This window comes from Sus scrofa, chromosome 1 (assembly GCF_054392235.1).
Source record: "Sus scrofa isolate SSC_HxYL_T2T_F1_AM1 chromosome 1, Sscrofa_HxYL_maternal_Yorkshire_Landrace_v2.0, whole genome shotgun sequence".
NCBI classification, from domain to species: domain Eukaryota; kingdom Metazoa; phylum Chordata; class Mammalia; order Artiodactyla; family Suidae; genus Sus; species Sus scrofa.
In genome coordinates, this window is record NC_139383.1 from 21,816,689 (window position 1) to 21,833,928 (window position 17,240).

Sequence of the window (17,240 nt, forward strand, 5' to 3'; positions counted from 1 at the left end):
TCTCTTAGAAGCCACACGGATCTATCTTTGGGGTCTCCAGGGGAGGGGAAACTTACAGGTAATGAAAATCAGGGCAGTCTTTGTTCTAACAGGACCTGTACACTGAGGAATGGCAAGGCCTCTTTGGTCTAAGGCTCCAATTGTTAAGTGAGAAACAGCCTTCTCTCAACTGCAAAGATCAGGTGCAATATACTTACATATAAAGAAAACTATTTGAAGAAAAAAGAATGTATGTATGTATGTATGTGTAACTGGGTCACCATGCTGTACACTATAAACCAGCAATAATGGAAAGAAATCATTATATATATATATATAAAGAAAACTATTTTAAAATGAGGTCTACAATCTGCAATCTTCGGCATTCTTACTGCTCTTAATCAACAGGTAACTTAAATCACAACTGCCCAGGACACACCACTGTGGAGCAACACCATGGTTGATAACTGTTAGACTGGGCCTTGTTTGTTTCTCAACTGGAAGACTACAACCTCTTTCATTACATTTTGATATTGCCATCATTGACTTACATTAAAAAGCAAATGTGATTGTGATTATGGCCTAAAATCTACCTTTCTTCATCTATAAATGGAAATTCAGACTCTATCTTACATACAAAGCTCTTTATAATCTTGCTCCAACCACCAGCTCCAGCTTCTGTGATGTGATCTTATACAAATACACTCCAGCCACACACACTGAATTTGTCTCCTGAGTTCCCCAGGTGCAATGAATATGTCTTATTCACTTTGTATTCCAGTTCATACATCATAGTGTGTATCATATAACTAACACTCAAAATTTTGCTGAATATCTAAATTTTTTTCTAACTAGAAATCAGTCACATTTATAGTTTGATTTCTAAATTAATGAAGTTTTATTTAAATTACTGAAATAAAAGTCTTTCTTTTTTCTTTTTAGGGCCACACCTTTGGCATATGGAAGTTCCCAGGCTAGGGATAGAATCTGAGCTGCAGTTGCTGACCTACGCCACAGCTGGCAGCAATGTTGGATCCTTTAACGAACTGACTGAAACCAGGGATTGAACCTATATCCTCATAGATACTAGTCAGATTCTTAAGCTGCTGAGCCGTAACAGGAACTCCTGAAATACACGTCTTTCAATCACCTTTCAAGAGACTCAGAAATCTAAATTTTAAGAGACAGTGAAAAAAAAATTAAAAACAGAGAGTAATTAGTTTGGTTAAATGGTTATGAAGTAATAAGCACCTGAACTGCTAATGGAGTTTCTTCATCTGGCATCATATAATGGCACAATAAAGATCTGGATCCATCTTTATTAATCCAAGAAGAAGACTTATGCTGCTCAACGAGATCTCTGATTTCTTTTAGTTTTTGCTCCAAGTCCAAAAGAGACAAAGAATGTTTAAGAGAAACACTAGAGACAGAGGAAAGAGAATTGGGATAAAGTGAAACTATGCAACACATCCTACCTACACTCTTTTCTTGACAAGTTACTACCTGAGACCCTGTTTCACCCAGTCAAACCTGAAATACCTGGCTGTGAAATCCCTAGAGTAGATTAAGAAATCAGCCACCAGTTAAGGGACAAGAAAAATTAATAGAACCAAGAACAATACTGTTGCAGATTGCATGAGAAAATTCCCACTGTAACTGAAGATATTACTAGTGTGAAAGCTAGATAATAGCCTCAGAGGCAGATGTTAAAGCAGGTCTTTTATCTCATGATCCACATATTTCTGGTTTGTTTATAAACCAATCAATAAATAATGAAACATTAAAACTTTTCCTTTAGTATCAAAAGGTTGATACTGATTAAGAAAATGGATTCTACAATTAAATACCACAGGTCTGCATCTATATTAGGTTAAAAGAGTTTCACAGACCACCATGAGTCAAATCACTAGCTTCATTAGAACAATTCTAATTTTCCTTTTATTCATGAGAATCAAGAAGTTAGAAAAGCCAAAGCAAAATGCCTTACCTTCCTAAAATCTTCTGCACAGATTGTTTAATGACAGTGATCAATTCTGTCAGGCCTATTAAAGCAAAAACAAACATAAAAGCCTTGTTCACTTTTTCAATTCCTCAGTAATACAAATGGATGAATCAGAATTCATTTATAGGTCATGAATACGAATCTTACCATCTCCAAGGAGGTGTTGGATACTTGACAAATACTGCTGTTGGACATCTGGGGGAGCAAGAACTGTCTGTACAAAACAGAGATAAGGTTAAAGCACCCAATGTTATTATTAAGTAAGTAATATTTTTACTATAACTTGATCTGAGATTCTTTAGGCTCTGGAACATAGGAAAAATGCTATTCTTTAATATAACAAGAAGTCTAGCTTCAATATATGAAGAATAATAATGCTAAAAGCTTATAGTTACATGAAAATAAAGATTTTACTTTATAGAAATTATCATGTAAATAATATTTTGTTAAATTTTGAACCTCTTGAAAGAAAGGGCAATATATAAGTTTACTAAACTTACGGTGCCATTTTTGCCAACTGCTGCATTATCCAGGTAAATATATCCACCGATTATGTTTAACTGAACTCGCAAAAGAACAACCAGCATGCAAGTACTGTATACAGCTACGATACTTCTTGTGAAACCTTTGTAAAGAAAAGAAAACCATTTAGTACTGTTAGCAAAACATAAATGTTCTGTAAAGTCACAAACCATCCATACAGTTCTTTTTTTCATAAGATGACTTCAAAAATACATTTGTACAGGGAGTTCCCATTGTGGCTCAGTGGCAACTAACCCGATTAGTATCCATGAGGATGTGGGTTCGATCTCTGGCCTCACTTAGTGGATTAAGGATCTGGTGTTGCTGTGAGCTGTGGTGTAGGTTGCAGATGTGGCTCAGGTTGCACATTGCTATGGCTGTGGTATAGGCTGGAAGCTGCAGCTCTGATTGGATGCTTAGCCTGGGAACTTCCATATGCTGTGGGTATGGCCCTAAAAAGACAAAAACAAAAACATAAGCAAACAACCAAAAAAATAGCATTTCTACAAAAAGACAAAAAAAAAAAAAAGAAAAAATACATCTGTAACTGTTTCAAGTATAAAAATATATTAATCCAAAATGTTTCATAGTTTAATTACAAAATGTCTATTGTAAATTAGGTATGATCTCTTAATTAAACAATAACCAATAAAAACAATAACCAATATGTTCAGTAAAGGGTTATATATTATTACCTTAGAAAAGAAAAAAAGAAAGGCCTGAGAAACACTAAGAGATGCAGCCTCACAACTCTGAGCTGTCCAGGGAGCTGGTTCTGAGAAGAGACGAGGGATGAGCATGGAAGAACTCTACCCATCAATGGTAGGTAAAAGAGAATAAGCCCATTAGAGGGCTGCTGGGAGGTACAGAAAGACAGGGAAACACCCAGAGACCAGGCTTCCCAGCAGCCTATGACAGTGTTCAAAACAGAGGAACGAGAAAGGTGTTGACTCTGGCCAAGAGGTCTACTAGGAGGAAAATGTCCAGTGCATTTAGCAACAGAAAAGGTAGTGCTGACACTTGTGACATCTGTTTGGATGGAGATACAGGAGTGGAAACCAGGCTCTAGTGTGTCAAAGAATAAGTAGGAGTGAAGAAGGAAAGAAAGGGACAGCAGAACTCTTTTGTATTGTAAAGGGATGTGAGAAAGTACAATAGCTGAGATGAAATACAGTGTACTACAAAAAAAGGTCTACCTCCTTTTCAAATAGGCAAAGCTTAAGCATGATTCAGTTTATAAGGATAAGTTGCATAGGAAAACACAGGAACAACTGAGTATGAAGTTCTGAGGCATGGAGATATAGATGTACCTATCTAGTCTAAGGGCAGCTTTTTGTTTCAAAATTTTTATCACTAATCTAAGTATGCATACAATATCAAAGTATAGTTACTATCTGGGTTAGAGTAAAAATTTCCTTAAAAGTATAATGTTACAGATATCAGTACCTAAGAGACACATATGTAGTCTAGGACAAGTTTAATCTTATCATAACAATAATAACATCACCACCACCACTAACATTTACTGAGTGGTTTCTATGCCCAGATATCAATCTACCTGCTTTATGGGAATTATTTAATCCTGACAACTCCATGAGGTAGGTAAGAAAGAGTTACCCTCATAACAGAGCACAAAAATTTCCCATAAAATATATTTTAAGGCTGTGCTGTCACATAGAATATGCAGGCTTACTTATTATCTTCAGATCCTCCCATATTTCTAGCTTGTTTGAAGGCCTGAAGAAAAATATCAGAAAAAATGAAAATAATAATTTAGGTTATCTAATAGAAAACTCTGAACTTTACAAGTCTATACTTATTTTTTTTAATCATAGGAAAACTACAGAAAACAAAGCCCATAAACATATTAAAAATGACTAATTTCAGTAAACATTTTCACTAGTATACTGGTGTATATCCTTCCAGTCTTTCTCCTCCTTCTAAGCATATGAATATGTGTTATGAAATCATACAGGAAAAGCAGGAATAGTATTTCTTTCTTTCTCTTATTTACTATTTTATAAATAATGAAGTAGGTCCTATAATCCTTCAAAGGTAAGTAATGAAATATTTTTTGCTTAAAAGCATCATGACAGACACAAGCATTTAAATACATGTTTGAGGGGTTCCTGTCATGGCTCAGTGGTTAACAAACCTGACTAGTAACTATGAGGCTGCGGGTTCAATCCCTGGCCTCGCTCAGTGGGTTAAGGATCTGGCGTTGCCATGAGCTGTGGCGTAGGTCTCAGATGCGGCTCGGATGTGGCATTGCTGTGGCTGTGGCATCGTAGCCTGGCAGCTACAGCTTTGATTCAACCCCTAGCCTGGGAACCTCCATACGCCGTGGGTGTGGTCCTAGAAAGACCCCCCCCAAATGTATACATATATATATATATTTATATATGTTTGAAATGTTTCAACCTACTATAGTTATTATTGTTACTGATATTTAAACTGCCCATTTTTGACCACTGTGGGACTATTCAGGTTAGTTCCTAAATCCTTTTGACATGACCCATTTAATCTTTGACAGCCTCCTTGTTTTCTGACATAAAAAGTTGTTCTGGATTCTTCTTGCTCAATTCTTGCTGCAAATCTAAAATCATCAATTTCTCCAAAAGTCCTGCTTCCTAGTAGCAAAAAATGGTAGTCTGAGACTGCAAACTTTGATTAAGGATATTCACTACTACTGGGTAGGCATTATTTCTAAGCCTTTTCAGTAGGCTAAGCTAATAAGCTAGTGTGTATTTATACGAACACATATTCAAAGAGATAAAATACAACATGAATTCATATAGATACTTCTAATTCAAAATTAGAGTCCTAGGGTTTTTAACTTAATCACATTGACCTTACATCTGTATTTCTCTTTGCCCATATCAGAAATCAGTGAAACCAGAGTTCCCATTGAGACTCAGTGGTTAATGAACCCGACTAGTATCTATGAGGACTTGGGTTTGTTCCCTGGTCTTGCTCAGTCGGTTAAGGATCTGGCATTGTCGTGAGCTGTGCTGTAGGTTGCAAATGCGGCTCGGATTCTGCGTTGATGTGGCTGTGGCATAGGCCAGCAGCTGCAGCTCCGATTTGACCCCTAGCCTGGGAACCTCCATGTGCTGAGGGTGCGACCCTAAAATAGACAAAAGACAAAAAAAAAAAAAAAAAAAAAAAAAAATCAGTGAAACCAATATCATTTGCTTCATCCCTCACTGTATGTACAACAGTCTCAGAACATCAACAGCAATACTGAAGAGTTTGCAGTTTTGTTTTTTTCAATTCTGTACACTCTAAGAATATACATCCCAATAAGAAAACATAAATTTCTGTTTTAAAGTCAGTTGGCATAGCTTCTGTTTTTGTGATTATATCACCCACTAGATACACATTTAGGTTAATTTGATTTATTTTACTATCATTTTAGAGACACTGCTCCCCCCCCGCCCCCACTTTTACGGCCACACCTATGGTATATGGAAGTTCCCAGGGCAAGGGGTCATATTGGAGCTGAAGTCTCGGGCCTACACCACAGCCACAGCAACACCAGATATGGGCTGCATCTGTGACCTACTCGAGGCAACACCAAATCTTCAACGCACTAAGCAAGGCCAGGGGTTAAACCCGGATCCTCACAGAGACATCGGGTTCTTAAGCCTCTGACCACAATAAGAACTCTGAAAATTTTAATTTTGATTGTTACCTTTTTTTTCTTAAATGATTTTTATTTTTTCCATCGTAGTTGGTTTACATCTGGAATCTAATATATGGTTGTTAACCTTCTCGATTCTATCTCTCTGGGACTAGATGTATAGAAGAATCTCTCCTACATTGTCTGAGGCATAGTTCCCTCCATTGCTGTGGGGAACAGTCAGTTTGGACGGAGCACTGAAGACCGGAGGGCAGCACCTCCAGCACAGATACAGGACCTCTGTGGGGTCACGGCCATGGAGGCCATGACAGCAGTTAGCAGTGGTGGTGAGGCGTTGAGGACGTGTGATGAGGGGATCCGGCTTCCTGAGTCGCACATCCTCTGGCTCCTTAGACATGGCTTCAAATATTAAGATGCTCCAGTTTGAAAAGTGGAATCCAATGGACTGATACCCATGAAGTGTGTCAAGGACACCAGCTGAGAGGATCGTTTTGTGTATGAGTGAATGTTGCCAGTTGTGGGATACACAAAGTTTTTAGAACCACAGCTTTGTTTAGAGAAATTAGTGGGAAATGACTGCATCTAAGTCGTTAGAGCAGCCAATGTTTACTGGTCTGTGCCCCGGACTCTGCTGGGAATGGGTGGTGTGTAATGCTTTGGCAGGCTTTTTTTTTTTTTTAACGTTTTTACCACAGACTGACCATAATTCTTAAATGATGGCAATTTATTTCACCTACTTCCTCCTCTGGATGAGGAGGTCTTAAAGAGAGATTTTATCTTAGTTATCTTCAATCTCCCAAAACAAAGGGCCTTAGAGGAAACAGAGTCATCAAGAAGAAAATTGTCTCTTATGTTTATTGTCTGTTACTATGTTGCTTTTATAAATGTTTATTCACTTATTTCATTTGTCTTGCCTTTCCAATAAGACCAAAACTTAACGCAATTAAAAGTCTATTTTTCTATCTTCTCCTTGTGTGCATAGGGATGGCAGTTAAGTATTTATCTGAGAGCAATCTGCTTATATGTTTCTTCTTTACATAATTATATGAACTAATTCATAAACCAAACCTCTTATCTGTTAGTAGTAGCCAAAGTGTGTCAACTTCAAAGAATCATGAAATTAGGAAAGAAATCCTATCATTAGCATTATATTTTTAATCAAAAAGTCTGATCAGTTGGTCGAATGAGGAAACATCTGGGTTATGCCTTTTATAAGCAGTTTTTTTTTTTTTTTTTTTTTTTTTTAGGAAGGCCTGCATGTTGTTTAAGTGTAGAGTTGTAACTCTGTGTGGACTGTACAGTCAATAAAATGTTCTTAAAAGTCGCATTATTGCAAAATGGATGATTATCCAGGTACTCGTATACTTTTTTTTTTTTGGTACATCTTCTATTATTGTTACTTGATTTTTAAACTCTGTTTTAGCCACTTAAAGAAAATCTGCTTAGACAGAATTTGCTTTAAATCCATTCCAAATTGTGTATTTGTTTTCCAATTAACAGATCACAATTTACACTTCCCCCCACAAACAGTACACTAATCCACTGCACACAAATCCGTTTGTGTACCCAAGTACACAAATCCACTGTTACTTTGGGAGGTATTATCTGACTACAGACAACGTTTTCAAGGAAATTTTTCAGCTTGCTGTGTAAGCTGCCTGAGCACTAAATTCCTATTTGCAAAACAGTGGTGATAATATCTGCCTCACAAGGATACTGTGGAAATTAATCAGGGGTACATATGCAAGGTTATCTAGCATTGGGCCTGGCACAAAGCAGCACTCCAGAAAGAGCCCATTCTTTCCCCTGACTACTGAAAGATGATTACAAGAAAAGTGATTATTTTTCGACAAGGCCACAGTAATTAAAATATACTTAGTGAGGCCATGCCCTCCCAACCATTCTTGTTCATTAAAAGAAGTCACTTCCTTTCGGAAGTCTTCTCAAACTAAAACGGCATAACGCTAAATTATAATACTCCAATACATACTACACTCCACATAAAAGGTCTTACATGTGAAAGTGCTTGGACACAGTACACTGTCATGGTAAGATAAATTATCTTCATATGCTCATGCTATATTGTACTTCGTTTTTTTTTGTTTTTTTTTTTTGTTTTTTTTTGTCTTTTTGCTATTTCTTTGGGCCGCTCCCGCGGCATATGGAGGTTCCCAGGCTAGGGGTCAAATCAGAGCTGTAGCCACCAGCCTACGCCAGAGCCACAGCAACGCCGGATCATTAACCCACTGAGCAAGGGCAGGGACCGAACCCGCAACCCCATGGGTCCTAGTCGGATTCGTTAACCACTGCGCCACGACGGGAACTCCTATACTTCGTTTTGTTAATGACATAAAGTGTAAGTTCATATATATTATTTATTTTAAAATGTATGCTAACATGCTTTATCTATTACATTGTAAACTCATTAAGAAGCACAATATTTAACATAACAGTCAGCTTCACAACATCTGGTTCAGAAACTCATTCTGTAAGTGCTAAATAATTAAATTTCTGATTAAATGTCAAAGTAACAGAAGATCTCTTCATATAAAAACAAGAATATATACAAATACGGTTGCCCCAAATACTTTGCACATCAATGCATAAGTAAATGGATAAAATAATGAATTCAATGATATTGTTAGTATTTTTTTTCTAAATGAGCCTATTTATTATAAGCTTTAATTGGAAAGAAATAAGGAAATGAGGATTTTTGAAAAGCATTCCAGTTACAATCTATAAATATTCTGCATAGTGCACAGATGAGAAATGTTGTAACTTGCATTTACCTGTTTTTTAGCAGAACTGTAAGGCTCTCAGAATTGAGTTGCTGCATTAAGGCCTCTCTCAGTGTTGGAAGCATGGACAGCACTGTAATACCAAACGGAAATTTTAAAGGTCACAAGGGATAGGACTGCCCTCACTGAGAAATGCTTACTGTTTTAGGCTATATGACAGGACAAACAACTAGCAAGGGTTGGCAGGGAAGGTCAAAGTTAGAGTTGTCAAGTTATTATTAATAATAAAAACCAATTATATACTAATAAACCATTTATCTGCTCATGTGAAGCAAAAATGTACATTTATGCATTATGATCATAGTAATGTAAATAAGTACATAAAGAAGAAAGAATGGGAAGAATTTTACTCCCAAATGTTACCACTGTTGGTCTTTGGACTACAGACTGTGGATAATTCTTTTTTTTTCTTGTACTCTCTGGATCTTTTACAATAAATGTTTACTTCTGATTTAATAAAATTATCTTTCATCTTTAGCTATACTTTTTGCTTCATATTTTATTTCTAATTTTAGAAAAAAATTATCAAATGTTACAAAGCAATAGGCATTTGTTATAACCTAGGCAAAAGTGCATCAAGCTAAGAATTAAGAGCTGCTGAGTTGAAATTTTTGTTTTGATAATGATTATTGCCTGTAACTCCAAATAACAGTATGAAGATAAAATAAGATGTAATACTCTATGTTAAAAGATTGCATGTAATTTATGGAAGTTAATTTTGTTGTTGTTGTTGTTGCTTTTTAGGGCTGCACCTGCAGCATATGGAGATTCCCAGGCTAGGGGTCAAATCAGAGCTGCAGTGCTGGCCTACCTCACAGCCACAGCAATGCTGGATCCAAGCCTCATCTGCGACCTACACCACAGCTCACAGCAACGCCGGGATCCTTAACCCACTGAGCGAGGCCAGGGATCAAAACTGCAACTTCATGGTTCCTAGTCGGATTTGTTTCCACTGTGCCACAATGGGAACTCCCATGGAAGTTTATTTATGGCTCTATGCATGGTATAAAAATGTTGGCGAAATGTACACATATAAATTACAAATAAGTTTCTAACACTAAATAAATAATGATAACAAAATGAAAAATATCAAGAGATTATATAAACTCCATATTCAAAAGGGAAAAACCTCAGTGTATGATTTTTATTTCTTGACTAGGCAAGACATTAATTACAGAATCCATGTTATTTTTTTTTCTACAGAAAATTCAGCTTTTAGCCTACTCTAGAGATTTATTTTAATGCTGCACTGTGTAGCTTCAGCATATTTCCTCAAGGTGTATGATTAAATCACCTAAGTTATTTCGACTCCTAAATAAAGTATCAGCTTAGAGTCAAAGTAAAATGTGGTTTCTCTCCTAGTGACCCTAGTTTATATATCTAGTCCAAACACAATATTTTACCTTACCAAGAAAAAGCAACACTAGCATCCTACATTCAGAAGATGGGGTTAGTAGGGAACCTTAATGATTATAGTGTAACAACATGATTTAAGAGGAGTCTCTTCAATAATTCTCCTGAGAGATAAGAGCTTCTTAGTTTCCACTTCAGCATTTTCAGCCAAAGACAAGTAAGTCTATTCTTCTCTTCTAGACATCTGCACTAACACTGAACAAATATGTTTCTGTATGGAGGTGAATATAGCTTTCATCTTGCTTTAGCCATCTGTTCTCCTCCCCTGGTCCAACCACAAATCACAGGACAACTCTTTACCAGCCTTGAATCTGTGTAGCCCTGAGCAAATTATTTAACCTCCCTGTGTCTCACTGTCCTCATCTGTAAATTGAGGATAACAGTGGATCTACCTTATAGGACTATAGGAAGGATTAAGGATGAAAGGCATTTAGAATAGTGCTTCTTTACACATGGAAATGCTCAATGCTAGCTCTTATTATTATTATTGCACCTATATGGCTTCTTTTGACACATCCCAGTATATATCTTCTTAACATGTGAGAGGCAGAAATGGACCTGTGCTCCGACTACCACAAAGCATGTTGAACTACCTTTGATTTGAGCCATAGACTTTTTTAGAGCTGCCTAAGATTAAATGAGTATTTCTAGAAGTCACATCATACTCTGTTCATAACAAGCTTATGCTCAACTACAATTTCCAATCCTTACTCATACATCCTTCTTCTAAGCAAGCTGGGATAATTCAGTATCAGTACAACTGAATTTTAATTTTAAGCACCGTGCACCCCAGCACTGTGTCATGTGTAAACTGAATGAGCACTCCTCCCAAATCTTTAGTGAAATCCTAAAGGTGATAAAGTCAACGGGCAGGGCACAGATGCATTCCATCAGATGCCATCTTTCAAGTTAGGGCCAACTTCTTGGGTTAACAAACTAATAACATTTACCTGAAAGTGCTAAATTTTTCTAGTTTATCCATTACCTCTTATCCAAAAGAACAGAAATTTAATTATGTGATTGGTAAACCCATTATCAATACATATCAGAAAGAAAATCTGTATTTTTTTTTTTCAGTGAACCTATATTTTAGCTCTTCGGGAGTACCATATTATAATTTTTATTGCCTGTATCAGCTATTGGTTCATCTGACAGGTGTGATGGTCATGGAAATGTGCCACCCACATCTTCTGCTAGGAGGAGTATAATTACCTGAAAGGCCTGGCCACCACCACCCCTCTGGGTCTGCACTGCCTCCAGCCAATGACAGTGCTTGGTGGGGATACTAGAGCAGGCTCATGCCTGAAGGACCCCTCTATCCAGGAACTTAGGCTTGAGGACTCCTCGTTGGCCTGTCAAAAGTTTCTTAGACCTGTGCTGTAGTCGGAGATCTTCTTATCCAACCTTTCTTCCTTTGCCCATTCTATTCACAAGTGTCAGATCCATACTGTGGTCAAAAGGCTTTCCTTGCTTGCCTCCGCTCCCTCCCCTTTACTCTGCATGGGAGTGTATCTAATCCCTTCTCAGCTATGCTTCCCAGAGCACCTAAACTGACACAAGAGTCCATGTTAAGCTGAGATGTATTTTGAGAGCCCAGAAGTTAGCCTTTTCCATTTTCTGAAAATGTGAGTAATAACCAGAAATGAACTGTCCATAAACTAGTGGTTACTAGTGAGGAGAGGGAAGGGGCAATATAGCATAGGGGAAAAGAAGGGTTATTATGGGATTATATGAAATCATGTGTGTGAAACTTTTGAAATTGTATTATAGAATTTAAAGAATTTTTCATTTCAATTAAAAAAAGAAAAAAGAAATGGACTAAGATTTTTTAAATAATAATTTCTTTAAAAAGTTTTTTATTAAAAAAAATTTTTTTTCTTTTTTGGGCCACACCTGCAGCATATGGAGGTTCCTGGGCTAGGAGTCAAATGGCAGCTGCAGCTACTGGCCTATGTCACAGCCACAGCAATGCTGGATCCAAGCCCTGTCTGTGACCTACACCACAGCTCACAGCAATGCTGGATCCTTAACCCACCGAGGCAGGCCAGGGATCGAACATGGATATTAGTTGGGTTTGTTATCGCTGAGCCACAATGGGAACTCCAAAACAGACTGTTCTTATTCTCCAAAAATTCATTAAAATGTCCTCGGTTGCACCATCACATTGAATGCTAAATGCTGATTTAAAGAATTGTGTAATTTTAAAAAAACTTATCAGTTACTAAGTATTTATGTACCAAGCACTTTATATGAATTATCTCATCACATTCTCACATTTTTTTTTAATTTTTAAATTTTTTTGTCTTTTTAGGGCTACACCCACAGCATCTGGAGGTTCCCAGGCTAGGAGTCAAATCAAAGCTGTAGAGGATGGCCTACACCACAACCACAGCAACGTGGGATCCAAGCCAAGTCTGCAGTCTATACCACAGCTTACAGCAATGCCAGATCCTTAACCAACAGAGCAAGGCCAGGGATCAAACCCGCAACCTCATGGTTCCTAGCTGGATTCGAATCTGGTCCTCATGGTTACTAGTCAGATTCACAAAACATTTATGAAGAGAGTTTTATGATGATCATTTTATAGAGGAAAGAACTAGATTTATATTTGCCCAAAAACACAAAGATATTATAAAGCAAAACTAGAAAATGAATCAGATCTACCTCACTCTTGGGCCTGTGTTTTTACTGTACCTTATCCAAGTTGCTATTATACATAACATTTATGATTACTTTTTGCTTTACCGATTGAAGTATTATTATTTCAAACATTAAAAATCATACTCCAGGAGTTCCCTGGTGCCCAGTGGTTAAAGAATTCACTGTTGCCTCCGCTGTGGCATGGGTTGGATCCCTGGCCCAGAACTTCTACATGTCGCAGGCAAGCCAAAAAAAAAAAAAAAAAAAAAAAAAAAATTTCCAGCTGTAAGTGGATGTGTCCCTAAACTTCTTAATCCCAAACTCTTTACCTGTCAAATGAGAATGAACTAAAAATAAAGTTCTTCCAACTCTGAAAAAATACTCTACTTTTATTTATTTATTTATTTATTTTGTCTTTATGCCATTTCTTGGGCCACTCCTGTGGCATATGGAGGTTCCCAGGCTAGGGGTCTAATTGGAGCTGTAGCTGCCAGCCTACGCCAGAGCCACAGCAATGCTGGATCCAAGCCGCGTCTGCAACCTACACCACAGCTCACAGCAACGCCGGATTCTTAACCCACTGAGCAAGGCCAGGGATTGAACCCACAACCTCATGGTTCCTAGTCAGATTCGTTGACCACTGCACCACCACAGGAACACCATACTCTACTTTTAAAACTAAACAAAGAGAACTTCCCTTTATAAATTTTTTTCTAAATTAAGTGTTTTTGAAAATGGCAGAAAAGGATTAAGCTTCAAACAATAAAAAAAATTTTTTTTGACATGGATCTGAGAACTAATTCTTTAAGGAGTTATGCCAATTATAACATAAGACCTTGTTTTCTTCAAATATGGGCAGGTGATTTTGTTATAGCCTCCTCCTAGTAAGTTTGTAGCTCTCAAGATAAAATTATTACTACTGATTAACACTGATTGAGTGTAGGCTATTGTGCTAGACTTACAAGTCTGTAGGTGCCTACTGTAAATGTAAGAAACAGAAATGTATCACTCTTTACTATGACATACAAGGCCCAATGACATCAGGCTCACTCTGGCAGCCTTATCTCCTATCACTCTTCCATTGCTCCTGCTGTTCTAGCTCCTGGCTGCTTTTGCTATTTCTTAAACATGCCAAGCCTGTTCTCACATCAGGCATTTTGCATGGCTCCCTCCATTGCACCATTTGATTTTTCTTCAAACATCACCTCTCTCTTGGTTGCTTTACCATAAAGAGCATCCCCCACCCTTCAAACAGCTCATTCTCCTTATAAGCAGCCACCATTGCCTAAAGTTATTCATCTTGTCTCATTAGCATGTAAACTCTCAAGGTCAGGATTCTTTTTTTTTTCCTTTCAATTCTTCACCTTCTGTTTCCCCAGTGCTGAGTACTCCAAGTATTTGCTGAATGAATAAATAAAATGAATGAATAAGCATTTATACTGCATATTAATTTTATTAATTTTAAAAGTCCACATTTAATGATTTATTTCATTTAGATCATGTAAATACTTGCTAGATTTATCATTTTTGCCTTTTCCTCTAACTTTGGTCCTGAAGGTATGCAAATTAATATAAATCATCAAGCAACTTTACACATGTATAAATATTTCTCTCTGTCTTACCTGTCATATTGCAAGTCCTCTGGTTACTTTCAAAATGATACTGTCGTCGTGCTTGGGCAATGTATTCTGCAGCCTCCCTTTCTTGTATTTCTCTGATTTTCTTCTGTCCATATTTCCCCAGGATATATATTCCTAAAATTATTTTTTAAAACAAACGAGTATATTAATCCAGTTAATTAGAATATTAAAAATCGCAAACAGTATTTTAATGTACTTTATCCAAATATAAGGCTTATATTAGTGAAAAGCTAAAAATTATTTTTTAACTTTTGAAAACCTAAATTAAAGAATTGTATAAAAACTACAACCTAATGAGAAGTAAAAGGAGACTGGCATTTTAAAAGCCAATGATAGATGGGTACATAAAGACTAGGTCTGAAGAAACAGAAATTAAATCTACAAACTTGGGCAATGCCTTTAATAGTGAACTAGAGATAATTCTAAATGTCCAGCAATAGCAAACTGTTTAAATACATTATGGTCTAGCTGTACAATGGAATCTTACACAGCTATTAAAAACCACACTGCTAAATAGTTAATGACTCAAGGAAATACCCATGTTATACTGTTAGATGATAAAATAAGATCCTGGTACTTTTGCTTTTAATGTAAAGAGATGGATTTTAATTTCAAATATGTATTAAATAATGATCATTGCTGAACAGTGGGATAGCAAGTGATTTTTTCCTTCTGCTTGCTTCTTCACCGTTTTCAAATTTTCTTCAATCAAAATACAACATTTTTAAAAGTATAAGAAAAATTTTTATTTATTTATTTATTTATTTACAGGGCCACACCTTAACCCACTGAGCAAGGCCAGCAATTGAACCCTCATCCTCATGGATACTAGTCAGGATCATAACCCACTGAGCCACAATGGGGACTTTAGAAGAATAAAAGAAAGACAGGTAGTCAGGCAGACATCTAAAACTAGAAACAATTGAAAAAGGGAGGGAGAAGAGGGTACAAAACTCCCTAAATTATAATACTACCGTATAAAAATATAAATGGAATCATGTGGCCTGTAATTTAGTTTAACACATTTCAGCGTAGATAGTATAATACACATGTGCACATTTTGGTCATACCCTAAGGGCAGTCAGTTGTGCTAATTGGGAATGTGAACACTCCAATGTAGTTATTTAGCATTTGGCCAAAAGCTACATTCTGAGGTTTAAGCACTTTAACTTTTACTTAGCACAATTAATAAAAGCAATTGATTTTCAAAGATTGAAATAGTGGTGTTTAGGATACTGAGTTAGCTAAAACATTTTAGTATTATTAGTTTGAACAAGAATATATGAATCTAGCAAGTCCTTCACCCTTAGGAAAGGCTTAGTCTCAGATCCTCAGCTATGACTTCCAAGGATTCTTAGTTAAGAGAGTTAACCAAACGACAGGCAGAATCCTACAGCTAGAATACTGTTGCAATTGCTTCAGATAAATCTTTTATGCATGGTTCTTTTAGAGCACCAAGAAAGAACACTGGGGTTTCAATGAATTTATAGAATAAGTTATGCTGATGTTTTATCTATGCTTGCTAACTGATGTTTTAGTGTGTAACAGAATTTTTTCATGATAATTTGGCAACAAGGTTGTACAGGAGTAACTAATCCTCACCTATTTCCCATTGTCTGTAGCCTCCAATAAAGAACCTAAGAATTGTGCATGACCTAAATGGCTAGATTTGGTCTGTTTGTCACAAGTGGGGAGGAGGCAGCCCTCTAGGAACTGCAAAGTAAACATGTATCCTGAATTATTTTCACTAATGTAAGCAATATAGATGAACTGATAACATGTTATATAGTCTAGAGTTCAGTGAAAGTGTATGTGCTACAAATTATTAGAAATATTACTACCATTATGTTTCTATGCAAATAAATGTATCATTATCATCTTTAAAGAGCAAATAAAAATTCATCTAAGTGGCATCAGAGTTGCCCTTCTTGTCCATCCTCAATAAACTCATGACAGTGCCATAACACAGAATGATAAGATTGACTTAAGTTTCACTAAGTGTCCCTTTGACGAGCAACTCTTACATAACAACTACTTTTTTTTTTTGGTTTGTCTGTCTGTTTATTTATTTACTTTTTACAGCAGCACCTGTGCATCATATGGAAGTTCCCAGCCTGGGGGTCGAATCCGAGCTGTAACTGCAGCCTACGCCACAGCCACACAACACTAGATCCGAGTCGCATTTGCAATCTACACCACAGCTCATGGCAATGCCAGATCCTTAATCCACTGAGCAGGGCCAGGGATCGAACACACATCCTCATGGATATTAGTTGGGATAATTATCACTGAGCTACAACAGGAACTCCTCGTCTGTTTTATTCAAAATCTATTTATTTGTTGAAGCATAGTTGATCTACAACGTTGTGATAATTTCTGCTGTACAACAAAGTGATCTGGTTACACATATTCACACATTCATTCTTTTTCAGATTCTCTCCCCACATAGACTATCGCAGAATAATGAGTAGAGTTCCCTGTGCTATACAGCAGGTCCCCACTAGCCAGTCATCCCATATACCACACTGTGCACATGAAAATCCCAAAGCCCCAGTCCATTCCTCCCCATGCCTGTCCCCTTTGCTAACCATAAATTTGTTTCT

The 17,240-nt window shown here is 36.9% G+C and overlaps 1 protein-coding gene across 4 annotated transcripts in view; it reads right to left on the bottom strand.

Annotated features, from left to right (window-relative positions):
- PEX3 (peroxisomal biogenesis factor 3) overlaps positions 1–17,240 on the bottom strand; it is a 51,394-nt gene that overhangs the window by 28,267 nt on the left and 5,887 nt on the right. For all 4 annotated transcript variants that reach the window (XR_014842201.1, XM_021089351.2, XM_005654367.4 and 1 more), the window contains 7 exon segments: positions 14,620–14,751; positions 8,936–9,017; positions 4,197–4,240; positions 2,482–2,606; positions 2,129–2,195; positions 1,967–2,021; positions 1,231–1,399 (listed from right to left, as the gene is read on the bottom strand). Coding sequence is in view for 3 of the 4 variants with exons in the window: in XM_021089351.2 (XP_020945010.2) it covers positions 1,231–1,399; positions 1,967–2,021; positions 2,129–2,195; positions 2,482–2,606; positions 4,197–4,240; positions 8,936–9,017; positions 14,620–14,751 (674 nt within the window). In the remaining variant the exon portion in view is untranslated.